This window comes from Lagopus muta, chromosome 5 (genome assembly GCF_023343835.1).
Source record: "Lagopus muta isolate bLagMut1 chromosome 5, bLagMut1 primary, whole genome shotgun sequence".
Lineage (NCBI taxonomy): Eukaryota > Metazoa > Chordata > Aves > Galliformes > Phasianidae > Lagopus > Lagopus muta.
Window position 1 is genome coordinate 56,346,838 of NC_064437.1, and position 19,169 is coordinate 56,366,006.

The window sequence follows — 19,169 nt, forward strand, 5'->3', positions numbered from 1 at the left end:
AATCCTCTCTTACATCTTTATGTTGAACATATTAAGATGCTGGTAAAAATTATTAATTTAAGAAATGTTAACTGATACAATGGCAACATTCACAGCATTTAAAATCATTACTCTTAGGACTGTTCTGAATGGTGGCAGTAAGTTACGAGTCTCAGATTTGCACTGTCTTAATTTCCTCAGCAGATTACAGTCTGTACAAGACTGAAGCTGTACTGGATAAACTGTTTTTTGTAGCAAGAGATGGACATCCTCTAGTGCTAGTCTTGGACAGTAAAGAAACAAATATGTATGCTGACATACTTTTCCAAAATGCCTCTGCGCTTTTTACTCCTATGCTTAATGCAAACTTTTCCTCCTTCATTTTGGTATCTTTGAAGTACTGTCTGTTATGAGGTGGTAGCACAGGGGTAGGTGCTTACTCTGCTTGCTGAGAGGCTGGGTGTCAGAAACCACTTCAGGTCACTTCAGCTTTTGTAGAGTAAGGAGGTTTTTTTTGGCATTGCTTGACGATTCCTGTTTTTGAAAGTCCTGCTGAGAAGTGACTCGATGCTGCAGAATGAGGAAACAGCCACGTAACCTAGTTTTACAAGGAACAGCTGTGGGCAAGATAGCAGTCTTAGGTTTTTGTTTTGGTGTTGTTTGTTTAAACAAGTGGTCTTAAAGCTACTCTCTCTGTTCCATAGCTCAGGCCACTCCAGCCACAGTGATAGAACTGCCACAAGCTGGTGTAGGCAAGGCATTTAGGGAAAAAAGCTTTTATCAAAGGTTTATTTAGCATTTCTTTCCAGTGCCCACCTGCAGCAAAGTTCACGAGGCAGCCAACAGCATAAAAGGTCACTAAGTTACTCAAAGAAAATGCTGTTTTTTTTCCTGTATCAAGTCACAACAACTCTATTTGAGTCTCCCTAGTTTTTTAAGAGAAGGGGTCAGCACAAAGCCCATGAAACCAGCTGGCTGTCACTTGGGCTGGGCTGTCAGAAGGGAGGCTCACATACCATTGTGTTCTGGTGATTTGTAAGTTCTTTACAGAACTAGCTAACAGTCCTATGATAGACCATCTATTATTATACTTAATATATTGAAAGATGAGCATGTCAGCATACATAGCATGTGGTCCATCTCTCTTTCTCCAAAGGTTTTTTGTTTTTTTTTTAAAAAAGAAAACTGATCAGATAGTTCCCACAAAGGCAAATGAGCCTTCCCTTAGAGTTCTATTTTAGTGCTTTTTTGTGTAACCTTGAGGAGGTGCTCCTTTGCTGGTGAAAGCAGCACAGAACCTCTCTCACAGCCATCTGTAAAAGACAACAGGTGACTTTCCCCAAGGAGATGTAAATGTTGCAGAACTATTACCAATGGCACAGCTGAGACACAGCCTTTAGGGTGCAGGTGCAGTACAAACCCTTTCTCCAAAAAGCAGTGGGCTCTTCCCTCAGATTATTTTAGTTTAAATAAGAGAGTTTTTCTAGGCAGAAGAAAGTTTACACCTACCTCCAACCAGCAGCAAAGACGAGGAATTAGGATCTACTTGATTTTACATTGCTAGTGACCTACTTTTGATTCACTTTTGAGTTTCATGTTCTCTGTACCCACTTTTTTTTCCATCTGTCCCGTGTAGCATCTGCAGATGCTACATTTACCTATAGCATGATTATTTATGTGCCCAGCCACACATATATTATGTTCATACTATATTGACTTATATTGACAAGTATATCCAGCAGATTTTAAACACTTTATTTAATAAAAGTTAAACATACAAAACTGAAATTAACACACTTTGTATTCATAAAAATCACCTTCTCCCATTATAGGGAAAACTTCTTTCTATGCATGGATTCTAAACTACCAGTTGTAGAGTTTAGCTTGAGTTGTGACTCAGGTAACTGATGGACATCTCCACCAATCAGTGCATCAACAATTGCTGACGTGACCTGATCTAGGTAACAAATTACAAAATGAGCTACATTAACATAATATACAGGGAAATAACGGTCAGGGTTAATGAACAAGATGCACCCTTTAATCATTTAATGGGAGAAACAGCTGATGTACTCTTGTCCATTAACTCAGCCCTAGATTTTACAAAAATAATATCTACATTGTATACAGGGCTACCCATTAAGTTCTTTGAACACGTTACAGATTCAGAGATGGCACCACTACCGTAAGTGGGAGACAACAGAAGAAAGGCAAATCACATGGAATACAAAAAAGCAAGAGCTTTTACACGTGGCTTCCTGAATAGAACTGAAGGGGCTCAGCAGCACTGTAAGACAGCTGAAGTTACAATGAACACTAGGGCCAGTCAGTTATTTACGGACAGAAACTTGAGACTAACCTTCACTCACTCACAACTAAGTGGGATCTAGGCATTCATACCTGCTATGCTTTAGTACTACTGTACGAGATGGAGGCAGCCCAGACACGAGATGTTACTGTCTGCTCAAGGTCTGTGACCATACCATCAAAACTCTAAGCTTGAAAACTGCAAGAGGGGAGGTGATGACATTTCCAAAGCATAACTGTCCAGTTCTCCCACCTCTAATCCCTGGGGCAAGGGGGCATTGCTTTAAGCACAGTTCTGTTCTTTGAAACTGAAGTCTCTTCCTATGTTGTTCTGGTTACGTTTCAATAACTTCCTGTTAAAATTTGATGACTATTAAAGAAAAAGATCTCCTCTACTTCTAGCACAGGAAATTTAGACTGGAATTAAAGTCAGATTTATTGTTTCTAGCACATGAATAATACTTAGCGATAAAAATCACAACAGCCCTGTCCTGCCCTCATTTACAGCTGTACAAAACTATCTGCAGTGGATTTGTAAGGGAGTAATTTAGAACCTCCTTTGGAATTCCACATGACTTACATGCTATGATGTAATCTTTCTCCCAGTGCTGCAGCAGCTCTGTAACACAGAGCTTGTCACTGAGACCAGCAGACAGCACTGTGACTACAGAAATGAGGGAGGCTTTATAGGTGCCATTTTTATACCACCACTTTTCTTAAGGAAAAAAAAACTTTAGTATCCATACAAATGGAAGAATCCGGAGATCAAACTTTCAGATAACTACTGCTTTAGCATAAAAGGTAGCAGCAGTTCATGAAAGCATTTACCCGCAGAATGTATTGTAATGCAACTACCAAAAAAAATGAAGAGGAGAGTCAAATCAATAGTTGGAAATTTAAGGCTCATATCAGCTGAAGCCAAAGTGATGGTGACAAAATGGACTACTTGCTATGTGCCAACAAATAATTTACTTTTAGAAAAATATAATGATAAAAAGATAAGTGAAAAGCCCTGCAGAGATGAAGTTCGACCTTTTTCCCCTGCTACTGAGGCATCAAATGCCTGACGTTATATTTAGAGGTATCTTGATACTGTGTCATAGGTTTGTCTGCAATTCCACATGTTCCAACTCCAACTTTGCCAGTTACACTCTCTGGGGAAGCAAAAATACTCCGCTTTACCTGCAAATGGAAGAGAAAATACAATTTCTCAGTGATGACTGACTCACTTTTAGAAACAGACAACCATTATTATTCAAAGCGTTTCAGAATCCTCAGCTTCCTACTCTATAGGCAAGCACGCTTTCCAGAGGCTAACTCACCTCTGACATTATTAGCAGAAGGGGCAGGGCTGGAATATGCTGGATGGGATCTTTGCCCTCGCAGCCTTGGGTCGAGCCAATAATGAATACAATTCAATAGAGACCACCTTACAAGGAAGGTAAGGGCTCGTAAGGGGGAATTCAGATTTAGCACCACATCTAGCAGCTCTCTTGGCTGAGCCATGACACAAATTTAAGTAGAGCTGCAGGATGTCCTTGCTAACTTCTCTGCAGTGTGCTTCCTAGTCCACAGTAAGTACTGCCATGTGTGCAGCATCATAAACGTAAGAGGACTTTGTTGGTTTAGATAGGCCTCAGGATCTTAACTCCAACAAACGCTGCACTGCAACTCACCGTGAACCCACTTCTTAGAGGTAAGTGCAAGTTCAGCTTCATAAGAACACCCCAAAGTCACCCAGTGCAAAACTAGGCCTTGAAAGTACAAAATAACCAACTGCACATTTCAAATAAGTCACAGGTGAACAAACTACCTGTGAAAATACCTTCTTCCCCTCTCCCAAGTTACTGCACAGAATTCTATGATCTTTAACTATTGACATATAGACAAAAAGCAAACAAACCTGGCCTTTTTTGTTTTTAGAATATGCTCTGTTGTTGAACTGTTGCCATTTGACTTTCTGGTCCTCTCGTTCCTGTTCGAGTTCTTTAATTCTCTGAGCTTTTTTCAAAGCTTTTTTCTTTTTATACTCCCGTTGCTGAGCTATCATCTCTTTTCTGGAAGATAGGAAAAAAAAGAGATCCTGTATGTTTGTGTCTCTGTCTTTATATTTGTAGAGTATCCTGTAAGAAACTAAAACCTCTCTGAAAGGAGGGCATGCACAACAGTTATTCTTAAGTAAATACATAAAACAAAGCTTGTAAACTATGTCAAATTCTGGGAGGAAAAAATTCTTTCCATGCTGAAGTGTTACAATGCTCCTTTATGTATTTTGGGCATAATAATAATGGCCACCTGATAAAGACCATGTGAAATGCAGCAACCCATGGGACTGAAGCCAGTTTATTTCCAGAACTGGAGATACATCTTCTGGCACTTCTACGTTTCAGAAGCATCGAGCGTTTGGAAAACGTAACTAGCTTGTTTGAGAGCAAAGTCAAAACTTCTCTGAGAGACTAACCAGTATTGGGCAGGGGTGGAAGGAAAGGAGCACAAGTTATTTCATTGAAGATAAGGAATTTCACATATAAATCTATGCCAAAACCATGCCCCTCAGAGTGACCCTGTAAGATCAAGTTCTGAAACCGTACTCCCTTTTTTTGTTCCCAAAGGCTTTCAAACCTGAAAAATGCCTTGAATACTCTTCTTTGTCAGGCACAGTAGGCTACTGAGTAAAGCCCATCTCCCCAGTGATGGGATCAACAGAGAGACACAGGCAGGAGCTTTGCAGAGATGTCAGTGTACTGACTTGTGAGCCAGGTACCAGATCTGAGAGCAGCCTGCAGCGCACCTGGGCTGTTAGCCTACCCACATACGTATTTGTTATCTTGAGATAGCATAATCTGAGTAAAACAGTCCTGTGTTATCTTACCAGGACAGGTAACATACAATGCCAGCCACAATAATCTGCTGAACGTTGTATGCCACGTTGATTTATGATCCTTTTTAACAAATACGTGAATGTACAATAATTCTAAGATTCTACATTGGCCAATTCTCATAGCTGGGGGGAGAGGGGAAGCCAAGTAGCTTTCAGATTTAGGCCTTCATATTACTTACTTGGACATGGGTTTGTTGCCACTGTCCTCTTTTGCTTTTCTTCCCTCTTCCACAGGCTTGAGGTTGAACAGCGGTGTAACTTCAGCATTCCCATATCCAGCAAAAGTGACTGCAGCTGTCCCATTCTCCTCATCTATTTCTTCAATCTCAGCTTCATAACACCTGTAAAGATATCATGGCTGTAAGCATGTGAGTAAAGGTTTAATACTCAGCCCATCAACATCTACACTGTCAGCCAGCTAATGGCATAAAGTAAAAATAATATGCAAATATCAGCCTTCACTTTCAGGGACAACACAGATCACACCAAGAGGTTGTTCTTAAGGCCAAAAGGACAAAAGTACAAAGATTAGATTCTGTTGACCTTAAGCATCAAGAAGCAATGATCTCAGCAGTTATCAAGACTAATGATTAATGCTTGGGCAGTCTAATCAGAAATCTTGATTTTGTTTCTAATTCTGGCAGGCCACAGTACTGGGGAAAGCCCCAGTAAGACACAGCATTCCAAGAGTACAGCCTTCAGGGAATTCAGTGACAAGTTTTAAAACACGGTAGCTCGTGACTAGCAAGATTTAGTCATTTTCTCTTCCACATGAAAAAGAGTTGAGAAAACCTCAGGCACTAAAAATATTTCTTCTCCAATACTTATAAAGTTTCAGAAATTAGGAAGTCAGAATAAACTGGTTTGGTTCCCAGAACTTCAAATGCTTGTGCACCAGAGAGTAAATCCAAAAGTTCCACAGCTACTTTACATAGTCAGTTATTTCATAGCCAAAAAATAACATTTTAAATTAAAAACTAATTTCCAATTATTCACACAAATTGAGATACAGAAAACACTTTTTCTTGATAGTGAAAAATTACAAACACATGAATATGATACTATGAATCGAATAGCCTGAAACCTTTATGAAACACTGCCATAAAATCAATTAATGAAAGTCTGCCATTTATTACATTAATAAATGGTTGTTCACGAATGCTACTGTGCTTGTGTGAGGTTAGTAACAAACAGGAAATGACCCCACAGCTCTTTGCTGTATATCTGCAGTACTGATCTTTATTAAAGGGGTACCATGAGAGCTAATTCTGTAGTTCTTTCCCAGTTTCTTTTTGCTTACTGGTTGCCCTAGGGGCAGTTCAAGCTGAATGAAAGTCTCTTACCATGAACTATTTCATGTAACGGTTAGAGAAGTTTTCTACACTTACTGTCCATCTTCACTCCATATTGCCATACACCTGTCCCCAACCTTCCAGGAGTGACTGGGGAGAGCAGAAGCTGAACTGTCAGAACTTGCAAGAGTTTCTGAAGGTTGCGTAGAAAGGAGATCTTTGGTCAGTTCTATGACTTCCTGCAAAAGACAAAAGTAACAAAGAATAATTTTTCAAGTCCTGTTGCCGTTCATATTTTAACACTGCACACCTACAGAAGAGATGTATGGGCTTCACTGTGTCTCAGTAAAGATCCCCATACCTTCCATAAAACTTTAAGGCACCTATTATTTTTATTCAATTTCATTCTAGAGGCATAAAGATACAGCTGGACAGCCTCGAGGGAAAGGAACTAAAAGAAATAACAGTGGTGTGACGTTCTGTGTGCGCGGCTGCACGTTTCTGTACTCTGCTGTACATAACACTCCTGTTCTGTCTAGCCAGCAGTTACCTCCATCCCTTCTGCACTGGGACTAGCTGACTATTTTATATATAGTCATCTATAAGATACACAGCTGTAATTGTAGCAGATCTAAGTAATCTAACACTTTTCAGTTTATTCAAAAATAGGGGCATTGGCTGAACTGATGCACTCGAATCCATGGTGGAAGAGTGCAGTGCTTTCTAGGACTGACACTCAGTAAAGCCCTATCTTTTCTAAAAAGCATTCTGATGCATATTAAAGAAATAGATTTCTTTAAGTCATTTTAGGTGTTCCTTTTTCTCCACATTCAGTGACCTCAAGATTTCAGGTCAGGCATTCCCTTACTAATCCAGCAAGTGTTAGGTTGGTTTTAGTTCATGTGCTTGTTATTTCTCCACTTCCTTTAAGCACTATTTGCTCAAACAGGAGCACACAGCCAGCCCTCTCCCCCCAACTTCCACCCCATATTATGTTCTTATTCCCCAACACTGAGACCACAGATTTTGACTAGGATTAACAAATACTTAGGAGCCAGCATCTAAAGGAACATTTGAATTTTCTATGTAAGGCAAGGAAACTCTGCAGTCACTATAACAATTTTTCACACCTTAAGAGCATCACAGCATGAAACATTGAAGTTCATCCAACTAACAGCAAATAACTCAGTTATTGACAGGTACAGATAAACAGTAATCTGTTGTGAAGGTCAGCAGAGCCTCAATTTTCCTCACAGCTTCACAGCTCGTTTCAGCTGTGGACTTAAGACTAGCTCAGGAGAAGGTGGTGAAGAAGCTATTCTTCATTCCTCAAGAACATAAGTGATCCTAAGCAGTTCCCAAATAGCAGGTAAACACAACATACCCTTCTGTGCACTTTTATCCAATAGCCTACACAACCAGAATGAATGTCCTGTTTGTTGGTTGCAGCTGTTAATGTCTTAATTAATCAGCACCTCTCTAACAGCAGCTCTGTTCTTTGTTTTAAGGACCTGCCTGTTTCTGAATTTAACAGTAATCACAATGGGTAGCAACCACAAGCACAGTGACATGCTGAAAATTACTTCTATTTAACTTTGGTCTCTATCTTCTGTAACATCATAGCTGACCCAAAACAGACTGAGGTTCAGAAAATACAGCATCAGCATAATTTTTCCTTCCAGGTGAGAAATCCCAAACTGGTAATCAACATACAGCTAACTACATTCTGAAAATCAAGAGGCATGGTTTGAAATGGGTGTCATCTCAGCATGTCAAATACATGTAAACTGAGTACCAGCATGTCAGCTACGCAAGCTAGCAGTGTGACACACAAGTGGTGAGTTGTTCTCACCATGTTTGCTGGTGGTTTGTGATAGAACTCAAAATGGGAGCAGCTGGAAAGCAGTCCACCAGGAATTCTTCAAATCTGATGAAGCATCATTAAACACGAAGCAAAAAATAGCAAACTTTGGGTAAAAATCTTCCTGAGGTAGTTCTGTAGCAGTCCTTAAGGGAATAGCTGATTCAATGAAAGCTTTTGAACGAGAGACAACCACAGCAGCTTAGTCCAGCCAACTGAGCTGAGCAGCAGGGCAGGCTGCCACATCTCTGGCACAGGAGTGTGACCTGCAGAGAATTCCTGTGTGAATTGGTCAGGGCTTTTCCTCACCAGCTGCTCTCTAAAAACTCAGGCAGAACTTGATATTTTAGAGTGCGACACCTGATAACATCATCTCCAACTACAGAAGGTGGTGGCTGTCATCAATTCTACTTCATGCAAAATGCAAAGTTTGTTGCTTTACTGCATGGACAATGTCCAAAGAAGCCCTTCAGTGAAACAGAAGGCAAAGAGCAAAACATTTATAAAAATTTCTTGTAATATTTATTTTAATCCTGTTAATCAGGAATAAGCTTGGTATACAAAATGCTAAAGTGCATCTCTATTTAGAATGTAAAAGAATCTTTCAGTTTCATGGTAAGTCTTTCTAAACAAAAGACTGAACAAAAGAAAAGCTACACAGTCAGGACACAACTCGCCAAACCCATTTTTACAATTGTTTGGTTGACATATCAAGTCTGCAAAACATTGTCTATGTCATTTGAAGGTGGAACATATGAATAGCAAACCTTTTGGGGACGAAAGTGTAAACATCTTCCCCATTCTGTGCAGAAAGCTTTTATAAAAAAGTTTGCAAGTTGTCCTTTCACATCAATGATCTCTGCATATCAAAGCCGAGGTCGTGCTGATATCATCCCATATGGGTTTTGCTGTGCATTTTAAAAATATAAAAATATACACACGCTTTTAACAGTGTACAACAAAGGACATTAAGATGATCTATTAAGTGCCCCGTGGGCAGCAAGCCTTTGTAATTTAAAGGAATTCTAAAGATCACTGACTTGAGGCACCGCTTGTATCTTGGTTGACGCATCATTCTTAGTGCTGCTTTTCTATGCAGAATAGTGGCTTCTCAGTTTTGTACTGGGGCTGTTTTATGCATCTTAACATTTCATCACGTTAAAGCAATCCACAACAGAAAGGAGGCAGCATCTCACACGACACTTGAACAGTACTGCTGTTTTCTTATACAGCAACCTAACTTTATATACACAAGAATCTAAAAGCCCACTTATCTTAAAATTAGCCGGTGGTCTTTCTGGCACTGCATGGTACCTTAAGCACAGAAATGGTTTTAGCTTTTTACAGGGCAGGATGCTCAAGCATTTAAAAAAACTGCAGGTGGCAGATGAAGGGCACGTCTGTCTTCCTTTGTAATTTTGTAATGTTAAGGAAACTCTATTGCTGTTCGTTCCCCCCTAAACCAACCCTTCCATAATTCCAACAAGTTATGAGAAAATGAATTAGTAAACCTACCGACCGACGTTTCGGTTGCCACAGGGACATCTAGGAAAGGTGAAAAACCACCGAATAGCCACGGGCCGCTCCCACCCCCTCACCTGTAAGTCCTTCTTTAGCTTCAGCAAGTCCTCGTTGTCGGCATTCCCAGACAAGGCCGCCTCCACCTGCTGGAGCTGCGCCTTGTAGCTGGCCAGCTGCTTGGCCAGGTCTTCGGACATCTGCGGGAAACGCACCGCTCAGACACGGACGGCGCAACGCCGGGCGAGCAGCTTCTTTACCCGCGCAGAGAACCGCTGCAGGGATGATGGCCTGCGTTGCCCGCCGCCGGCAGGCTCGGGCCGAGGCCGATCCGAGGCCCGGCCGGCACGCGGGCCTAGGCCCGGGCCCGAGCGCGGGCTGCCTCCCGGAGGGCAGGGAGAGGCCGCGGGGCGGCAAGGGAGGACCGGGAGGGACCGAGCGGCCGCTTCTTACCTCGGCGGGCGCTGAGGGGCCCGAGGGCCGGGCCGGGGGCGCCGCGCTGGGAGCCGTCGGACCGCCGCCGCCTGAACGCCGAAGCCGCGGGCCGGACTACGCGGGGAGACGGGAAGCGGGCGGAGCCGAGGGCCAACGCGCGTCGGACCTCGCGAGAGCGGCCTGCAGGTCACGTGTTTCTGAAGCGCGGCGCCGATTGGTGGAGTGTGTGCGTAGCGTAGAAGGGGGACTCCGATCGCTGCGCAACGGAGCGAGAGTGAGGGAAGTGGGAGCGCGCAGGCGCGAAGCTGGGCCTTGATCTCAGGCGCATGCGCGGGGCAGAGAGCGGCGCTGCGCTTGTTCGAATTCGAATTCTGACTCTTCAAATCACAATAATGCTTTTTTAGAAGCTCTTTCACCACATTCTATCATTTAAGCATGTGATTCCACATATAAGAAAACAACCCAGGACTTGAAACCACCAATCTTCAACTCTTATAAATTGGAGATTCAAATTAATCATATCCTTAAAATTGACTTGTCCTTGCTTTTGGCTACAGGTATTTTTTCGTTCTTGACAAAATGAGGTCCTTTATACTATACGGAGGAGAAAAAATATTATATAGACTTCGTGCTGTCTTAGAGATTACAGTTCTCAAAGAACATGTTTTATAGCTCATGGAATGGTCGGTGTTTGGAGTTACCTGTTAGCCCTATTTAAATGATATATATCCAGTTGCCAAGATTCTGTTCTGTCTGTATTTGTTAAGAGTTCAGAAGTTCACACGTGCTTGTGCCATATCTGGGCATTTCTGACTGTACTCAGCACTTTCATATTTGGGCAGCAGAACTTCCTCTCTTCGCAAATCCTCAGGTTTGCTGAGCTTTGCCCGTGCTGGAGCTTGGCTGGGAGATGTGCGGCCATCGACCAGCTGACGTACGGACGTTTCTGGGCTGCCTCTGGCGGTTGTTGTCCAATAGGTGGCGCTGCTGCTGCACGCACGGAGAGCCCCGATAACGGGAAACTTCTGTTGTCCGACCAAAATTACAGCTCTTTTGACATTATTTTTATAATTGGAACTAATAACAACAGATATCTGAACTTATTTTAGAAGGCATCTGCATCTATCCAGTCTTTTGGCGTGTGCGTTCTCTAACGTTAAATCCTGAAGCAGTAAAGCGTGAGACAGGAGGTGAGGGCTGAGTGCTCAGCGCACAATCACAGAATGGCCAGGGTTGGAAGGGACCCCAAGGATCACGAATCTGCAACCCCTTGCCACATGCAGGGCCACCAACCTCCACATTTAATGCTAAACCAGGCTGCCCAGGGCCCCATCCAACCTGGCCTTGAACACCTCTGGGGGCATCCACAACCTCTCTGGGCAGCTGTTCCAGCACCTCACCGCTTTCATAGTAAAGAACTTCCCTCTTGCATCCAATCTAAATCTTCCCTCTCTCAAAACCATTTCTGTTTGTCCTGCTGTTAGCAGAAACATTCATACCCGAAGGCTTCATGTCCTTGTTGTTCAGCTTTATATGGACAGACTGCTGGGACCTTGTCCCTAGTAAAAATGTGGCTTTTGAAAACAAAACAGCCTTTGTCACAGAAAGTAAAATCTAAATGTAAGCCCAAATGGAGAAGCTGGAAGTTCTGATATTATCCTGGTCATAGTGCAGCATGTCCAGCTTGAAAGTTGGTGGGTGCTTCCATGGGATCAAACTGCCAAGTATTTTTTTATTTTTTCAATTACAAGCATTGCTTTGCTGAAGACATTTTTGTTTTCCTTGTAGTTGAACTGTGCTTCTGAGCAAAGCTTTTTGTGTTTGTGTGTTTGTGTGAGATTGCTGGTTATTCTGTTTTGCTTTGTTTATTTGTATAACTGTTTGTTATTGTAGGCAGAGCTATCCAGTTTGTCCACAGATGCAGTTTTGTGATATTTGCTACTGCAAGGTGTTGTTTTTGTTGCTCCTGCAAAGTTTGGGCTGAATTGTTTTTTCTGCCCTGGCTCTTTGGTTCTGACAAAACTTCAGAAAACTTCAGCAGCTTCAGCTTGCAAAACTGAATTACAGAAAGAAGTGCTCGTGGGCTGGGCATGAGATTACAAGCCAGCAAGTTAAGAGTTTCCAGTGTCTTTTCATTCTAAATCGTGGAGTTGAAATTTCATACAGAAATTCTTGTTTTAAGGATGGTTTGGCTCTTGTTGGCTTGTTTGTTTGTTTGTTTGTTTCTGCTGTTACACTCTCCTGAAACTTGGCCTAATTATTGGCGTTTGAAATACCTGTTCTTACAGGAGTTTGTTTGAGAAGTGAATTAGGTAAGCATCCACAGCTCTGAACACAATTAAACTCTCTGTAACCCCGGTACCCAACCTGAGGTATGGTGCTAAGCAGAGAAACTGAGAGTTCTGACATGTTCTGTACTCTGAATGATTACAGTAATTATGTCCCATCAGTGAAAAGGCCCAGTGACTCAAAGTGAGGGGGAGAGGTGAATCAGAATTGAATGAGGATTAAGAGACAGGGCGGAGCATCGTGGAGATAAGAAGAAAAGGTCAGAATTAGGGAGAACAGGCAGAAAGCCTGCATCCATTGCGGCATCACCTGCTCCAGAAGAGCCTGAGGTTCTGGGTTGCTGTTCACCTGCTGTTGACAGCTTTGTGAAACCTGGCAAAATGGTGGCTCCCATAGGAAATCACAACCTGCCAGCATGGCGCTGGTCTGTTGGATGGGTCTGCATCAGGACTACAACAGGCAGCTTGTCAGGTGGTTTTTCAGCCTCCATTATGTAGGAATGTGCCATGTCAAGGCGTGACTTCTCTCTGTGAGGCACTCTACCATCCGTGTCAGTGAGCGTGTCAGTGCTGGCTGCCTGGGGCCTTCAGCAGGCTGCTGGAGATGCTGGTTCTGCAGCTCAGGGTGCTGGGAAGGCTGTGGCTGAGATTGCCTCTGTTCACACGAAGTTTGGATGAGAGCTGAGCTGAGAAGATGATGAGAGGCTGGAAATAGGGGGCAAGGGCCAGCGCAGTGGGTAGAAGTGCCTGGGAGGATTAGAGGAGCCTGAAGCAGTGAGCCAGCAGCGTGGGAGGGTTGGGAAGCAGGAACTCGAGGTTAACATGGGAACAGCGTAGGGGTACTTTGTGTTTACGTGTGGGGAGAGACCTGGGAAGCATGGAACAAGGAGTGCTGCTGTGATGAACGGAGGGATTGGTGTGGGGGCAGGAGACAAAAGCCTGGCAGCAGCTCCGCTCTGCTTCCAGCAGCTCTGCTGTGTGCCAGCAGCCCCTGCTCTGCGCTGGCATCTGACAGCAGTGCCCCCTCAGCTGTGTCTGTGCTGCTGCCCCGAGCCCACCCACCCCTGCTGGTGCCAGTGCTGCAATGGCAGTGCTCCTTGGGTGACTTTGCTTTTATTTTGTTACCCACTTTGCTTTTTGTCTTTTGTTAATGCAAGCACATTATGTTGTGAGAATTAATACGAAGCAAGCACCTGAAATCCTGGCATGAACCTGGCCTTCACGTCTGTTTGACCACTTCTGCTTGTGTGTTAGGCTACGGTCTTTAATTACGTTATCAAATGCCTTCATCCTCTTCCTCTTAATCTCTGTTCCATTCAGATCACGGGATTTACAGCCATCAAGGATGTGTAGTCAAAATAGTAAAAAAAAAAAAAAAGATTGTTGCTTTTAAGTTCTGCTTCTTTTTTTGTTGCCTTTTAAAGGAAAGAGAGATGAGAGAAGAGAAAATGAGGTTTGCAAGAGGGCAACAGAGCGCCACTGTAGAGATTGGAGTTTAGTTTCCTGTGTGGGAATGTCTGCACTGTGTGAACGATGTGGACACGTGTGTAGAAAAATAAAGCTGAGTGTAAATGCAGAGCAGATTCCACCATGGGACTTGACACTGGGAACTGACAAGGAACTCAGGCTCAGCTGGAGGTACTCTGCTGCCAGTGGGGCAGGATTGGATTGCCTTCAGGAACTCTGTACTTTCCTGGTTATGAAGGATCCTAAAGTCTTGACCTGCAGCAGTCACCATTCCTCATTGGCATTCCTTAAGTTGTATTGGGTTGTTGTTTTGGGTCATCAAAAACAGAATGAAGTAATTTGAGACAGGATAATTTATTTGTAAAGAGTACTATTTATTTGATGCCTCTTCTGATGTTAATGAGATCAGAACTTTAATTAGTCCCTCAGACATCTTTGGTTATTTGTATCTCTGTTTCTCCGCCCTCCGGTAGAAAAAAGGATAATAAAGTTACATTGTATTATGGAAATTAATATTTAAAGAACGCTGAGATGCAATACTGATGAGTATCAACGAAAGGCAGTAGGAAAAGGAGAATTCTCTCTTTAAAATAGAATTTGAGGAGTCCTTAGCAAAGACTTCATCTGAAAGAAGAGGTGGAAATGTTGAGGTTATTCTGGCAAGCTCTGCTGACACTGAAGCAGGATGTGAGCAGAATGAATGACAACTGAAGGCCACTTTGTCATGCCATGTTTTACTTCCATGCTGAGCGCCTTGAGGTTGCCCGTAGTCAACATTTCTAGGGGTGAACTCTGCTGGGGTTATTTTTGCTGTTTACAGCACACGTGAACCTCTGGAGAAACGCTGGCTATTCTTTAGTAGCTGCAGAATTCACATGGCCCCGTGTACTTTCTTCACCAACGTAAACATTATGGTCTGCATAACATCCCAAACATGCACATCCCTGTTCCAAGCTCTTCCATCACTCCTTTTACTGACAGACTTTGAGACGCGTTCTCCTAAGTGAGAGAATTTCTGAAGGATGCATATAGCGGTGAGATGTAGCAACAGCCCCTCTTGTTGCAAGAGTGGACTTGTTAAATGTTCCCTTCTTCATTGAGTTAGTCACTACTTGAGCCACAAGGCTGCTTTCATGTGGTTTAACATCCTGTTCTTGGTAACGTTGTCTTACACCTGATGCAATGCTTAGGGAAGCTGAAATTCCTGCAGATGTTTCCTCAGAAAATGAAACTGAAATTCCTCCTACAGTAATTGTTGTGCATGTCACTGCAGCTGTCTCCAAACAAAGTCAGTTTGGATTCTTGGCAAGCAAATATCATTATTTAGAGGCTAATGATGAGAGGAGGGCGTCTCACTTGAGCAGTTAAAACTCTCTATCAGTATTTCCAGTTATATGTCGCTTGCAAGAGAAAAGCATGTGGAGCTACTAGTGGATATTTCTCCAAATGCTAACTTTCATATTAAGATGTTGCAATATCTATCCTAATATGATGGAGAAACCGATATTGCGGGTTATCAGAAACATACTAAGACACAGCAGCTCTGCAGGCTTAACTGCATGATTCTTGTTCACACAAAGGCATCAACACGTCTGGGCGCCGGGATGATTGTTATTCATTGTGCATTGAGCAGAAAGATAGGAACTGTTTGTTTGGATGCTTTTCTAAAATTTTACTTTCAAGGTTTTCTCTCATGGGTGCTGTTGACACTCCTGACTTACAAAGGAAATAAATGTGGGCTTGATTTGTTACACAGTTTCATATGCTGTATTTTTTTCATGCAGATCTGGATTCCCCTTGCTGTGCTTCCTTTGGGAGGGAGCTCAGCTCTTCGGTGTGGTTGTAGACCCAAAGCTTCAGGGCTGCGGGAGGATTTGCAGCTTGGCTTGATACTTTGTTGATGGGTGGTGGATTCTAACGAGGTCCTCTGCAATGGGGATGTTTGTCCTCTCCTTGGTCAAGGCTACTGGCATGATTTGGTGAGTGGGTCCAGCACACTGTTTGATGGCAGTGGACCCTGAATTATTGCCAGCAGAGAGAGCTTAAAATGAAAAGCAGCTGTTGTCATTGGGAACAAGCAGGTAGTAACTGTGGTCAGCAACCATTACAATGGGCATTATCCCTTGTAATAAATTTTCTTGTTATATTCATGGGATTATTTTCTTTTCCAAGGAAAATAACTCTTGAACTGATAGAGGAAATGCTTGTATCCAGCAGTGGGCAAAGTGCTGTCAGAAATTCAAACACTGCCACTGGAGAAAACCTGAGATTATTTCTGCAGAGGTTCCCAGATCTCTGCTACCACCCTTAGCATGCCGTGCTAGTGGAGTAAGCTTCTCTTGTAAATTTGATTAGTAGTGACTGTCTGGTTTGATACTATTGCAGTACCTTTTGAATGAATTAAGTCCAATCACACTAATTATTTAGATGCAGGCTGCTTTTCTCACGGTTTTGAGGTTTGCACCAGGTCAGTAATGTGCTGTACGCTCACAGGACAGGTGCTGGCCAGGGCATGTTTAGACCAACACCTGTTCTTGTGTTTGTCAGGGTGATGTGATGTGTGGTTTTTAATTGCGTAATGGGGGGACGTGGATTTTTACAGCCTAAGGAAGGATGGACAAGGATGGACAACTAATCAGCTGAAGTGCAAGCTGAGCCTTCTGGGTTTTAAGGCTTGGTGGGGTTTTATGCTTGAACTTTTTAAGCATCAGTCTCAGAATCTCCTTGGGATTTGCCAAGCAGGCAAATAAATGTGAAAAGCCGCATATGGATCCCAGCTGCCTGCGAGCAGTGCTGCTCCATGGCTTCAACACGAGTCACAACGGCTGTATGTCTAACATTTTTTCCTCTTTCTGCCCTCCCTCCCACACCTGATGAAACTACATAGCTCTGAAATGTCGGGAGGCCGCATACCTGAAGCAGCAGTGGGCTTGTTTCAACATCATTTGCCGGTATTATAGATCCAGATATGACTAATAAGGAAATTTCTTCATTTGGTGTCAGTGGATGACCAATCTGTGCTAGCATGAGGAACAAAGCCAGCACGAGGGGGTTGTGTTGCCCAGGGAGCAGCTCTGTCCCTGGAGTGAGTCACGATGCTGATGTCTTTAGCCACAGGGAGGAAGCACAGTAGCAAAACTTAAATGTCTCTTATTTTTTTTTGCCTTCTGCCTCTTTCTGGAGGTATTTCCAAGCAGACTGACATCCCTGACACCCAGAATGTTAACATTTCTGGATTTAGAGCATTCACAATTTCCCTTTTGTTGTAATAAAACGAAGAAACTGACTACCTGGTAAACCAGAATAGTGAGTATGGTAAGCATTTATTTCAATATCTTTAGTTGACTTTCCATAGTAAATTTCTTTTTAAATCACTTCTGGCATTCAGATGTACACTGCCAAAGAGGAGAAGACAGAGACTTATTTTTCTTCCAGAGTCTGTGTTCCTTTTGGAGTTAGAGAGCAGGCTCAACATCATTATCATTACCAAATTACTGCACGTTCTGAAATGATGTTGACAGCAGTAGACATCCATGCAGCAGAGTCGCTCTGTGCTCAGAGAGTAGCTGTGTGCTCAGCACTGCCCCGGGTCCCTGCTGAGATGGGAGGGCAGCGCATTCGCAGCTGACAAATGCTTTTAGTGGAGTCTTCAATTAAGTCAGTAGATCTTTCCTAATTCCATTTCCTGCTGTACTAAAAACTGCCTACCAGAAGATGATGATGCTCTTCAAACCATGAAACCATCTTAAAAATTTAATCTGGCTAATATGTAAAACCAGTAACAGAATCAGAGCTCAATAAAATATAGACATGATTTCAGAGTAATGTAAAGCAAGATCAAATTAGGCTGTGATATAATTTTAAGGCTAACCTTGAGGGAGCTGTTGTCAGAAACCATGGTTCGGAGTGGTTGAAATATTAGATCAGCCTTGCTAATCCTTTCTTTTTTATTTATTTAGTGAAACCTCTTGGGAAATACTCCGTCTAGATTTCTTTGGAGCTTCTGAACAGATCTGATCAGGGAAACAGTATTGTTTTTGGAACTCTTCAAGTCTCTGTGGACTATTGCTATCATCGGCTGTATTAATAATACAGGTGTTTTTAGCACAGAGTATCCAGTAACTATTGATTTGCTTCTCTTTTGGAGCTAGTCAAGCTTCCAGAGAGCATATTTCCATTTTCATGGCATTAAAACCCCCTGTGTGTCTAATAAGACCAATTATTGACATGTCAATATCCTTAAAGTAGAAACAGGAAGAGAGGAAGGAGAATATGAAATAATAGACGGAAGGAAATTAGGGGTGGTTTAACCTGCAGATGAGGGTTAACAATTTGAGTTCTGCTGCAGGAAGAAATGTGACTTTGAATCAATGTACAGTGCATATGGCATGGGCAAACTGAACTAAGCTAAATGCACGTTTGGCTCACGCGCACACACACCAAAGAAAACCAGAACAGCCTTGTGGAGCTGTTTGTTTTCATTAGGCTAATCTGCCTCTGCTTGGATTTGTTTTTGAAGCTGCCAACAGTAGAGCAGCTAAGCGCCATCGCTTGGGCTTAGCTATCTTTGCCTCACTATGTTTTGCTTTTGCGTATAAAAAAATTTAACAAAGGTTATATCTTTATTTTGGGGCTGTTCTTATAATAACATGCTTGTGAATTGCATTAAGTAGTTTTTACTGTACGATTTTCTCTATTCCTTCTTTTCCATTATGATGGGCTTCCATTCGAGTTAACTTCAGCTATGTTAGAAGTTCACTTGGTTGGAGACAAAGGACTGAGATGTGCCTTGGGCAGACAGTGAACTGCCCATGGAGAAAGCAGCACACAGTTAGCATGAGGATGTGGGCCCCAGTGGAAGGGGCTTGTGTCTTTGTGCCATTTTTGGGGTGTATGTAAGGTTAGATATGGTGCAGAAAAGTTGGGTGCCTTAAGGTTTCGAAGGCTTACTGCACAGTTAAACCACTTAGGAGTCCTGCTTATAGTTTTGTGCTATTTCTCCTACTGTTAGAATTTCTCTTCTGATTCTGAAAACAAGAGCACACACAACTAATTGTGCACCCATATTCAGATTTGGTTCAGGCTTGTGAGGGGAGATAGCTAAGATAAGCTCACTGGTGCTCATTTGGTGTTCCTATGTA

The 19,169-nt window shown here is 42.7% G+C and overlaps 1 protein-coding gene across 1 annotated transcript; it reads right to left on the minus strand.

Moving 5' to 3' along the window:
• Positions 1-1,713: 1,713 nt before the first annotated feature.
• Positions 1,714-10,415, minus strand: SMNDC1 (survival motor neuron domain containing 1). The gene is made up of 6 exons (XM_048946199.1): positions 10,292-10,415; positions 9,919-10,038; positions 6,556-6,698; positions 5,347-5,508; positions 4,190-4,343; positions 1,714-3,468 (listed from the first exon to the last, which is right to left on the minus strand). The coding sequence occupies exons 2-6, from the start codon at positions 10,036-10,038 to the stop codon at positions 3,331-3,333; spliced, it is 717 nt and encodes a 238-aa protein (XP_048802156.1). The 5' UTR covers positions 10,292-10,415; the 3' UTR covers positions 1,714-3,330.
• Between the last annotated feature and the right edge of the window lie 8,754 nt (positions 10,416-19,169).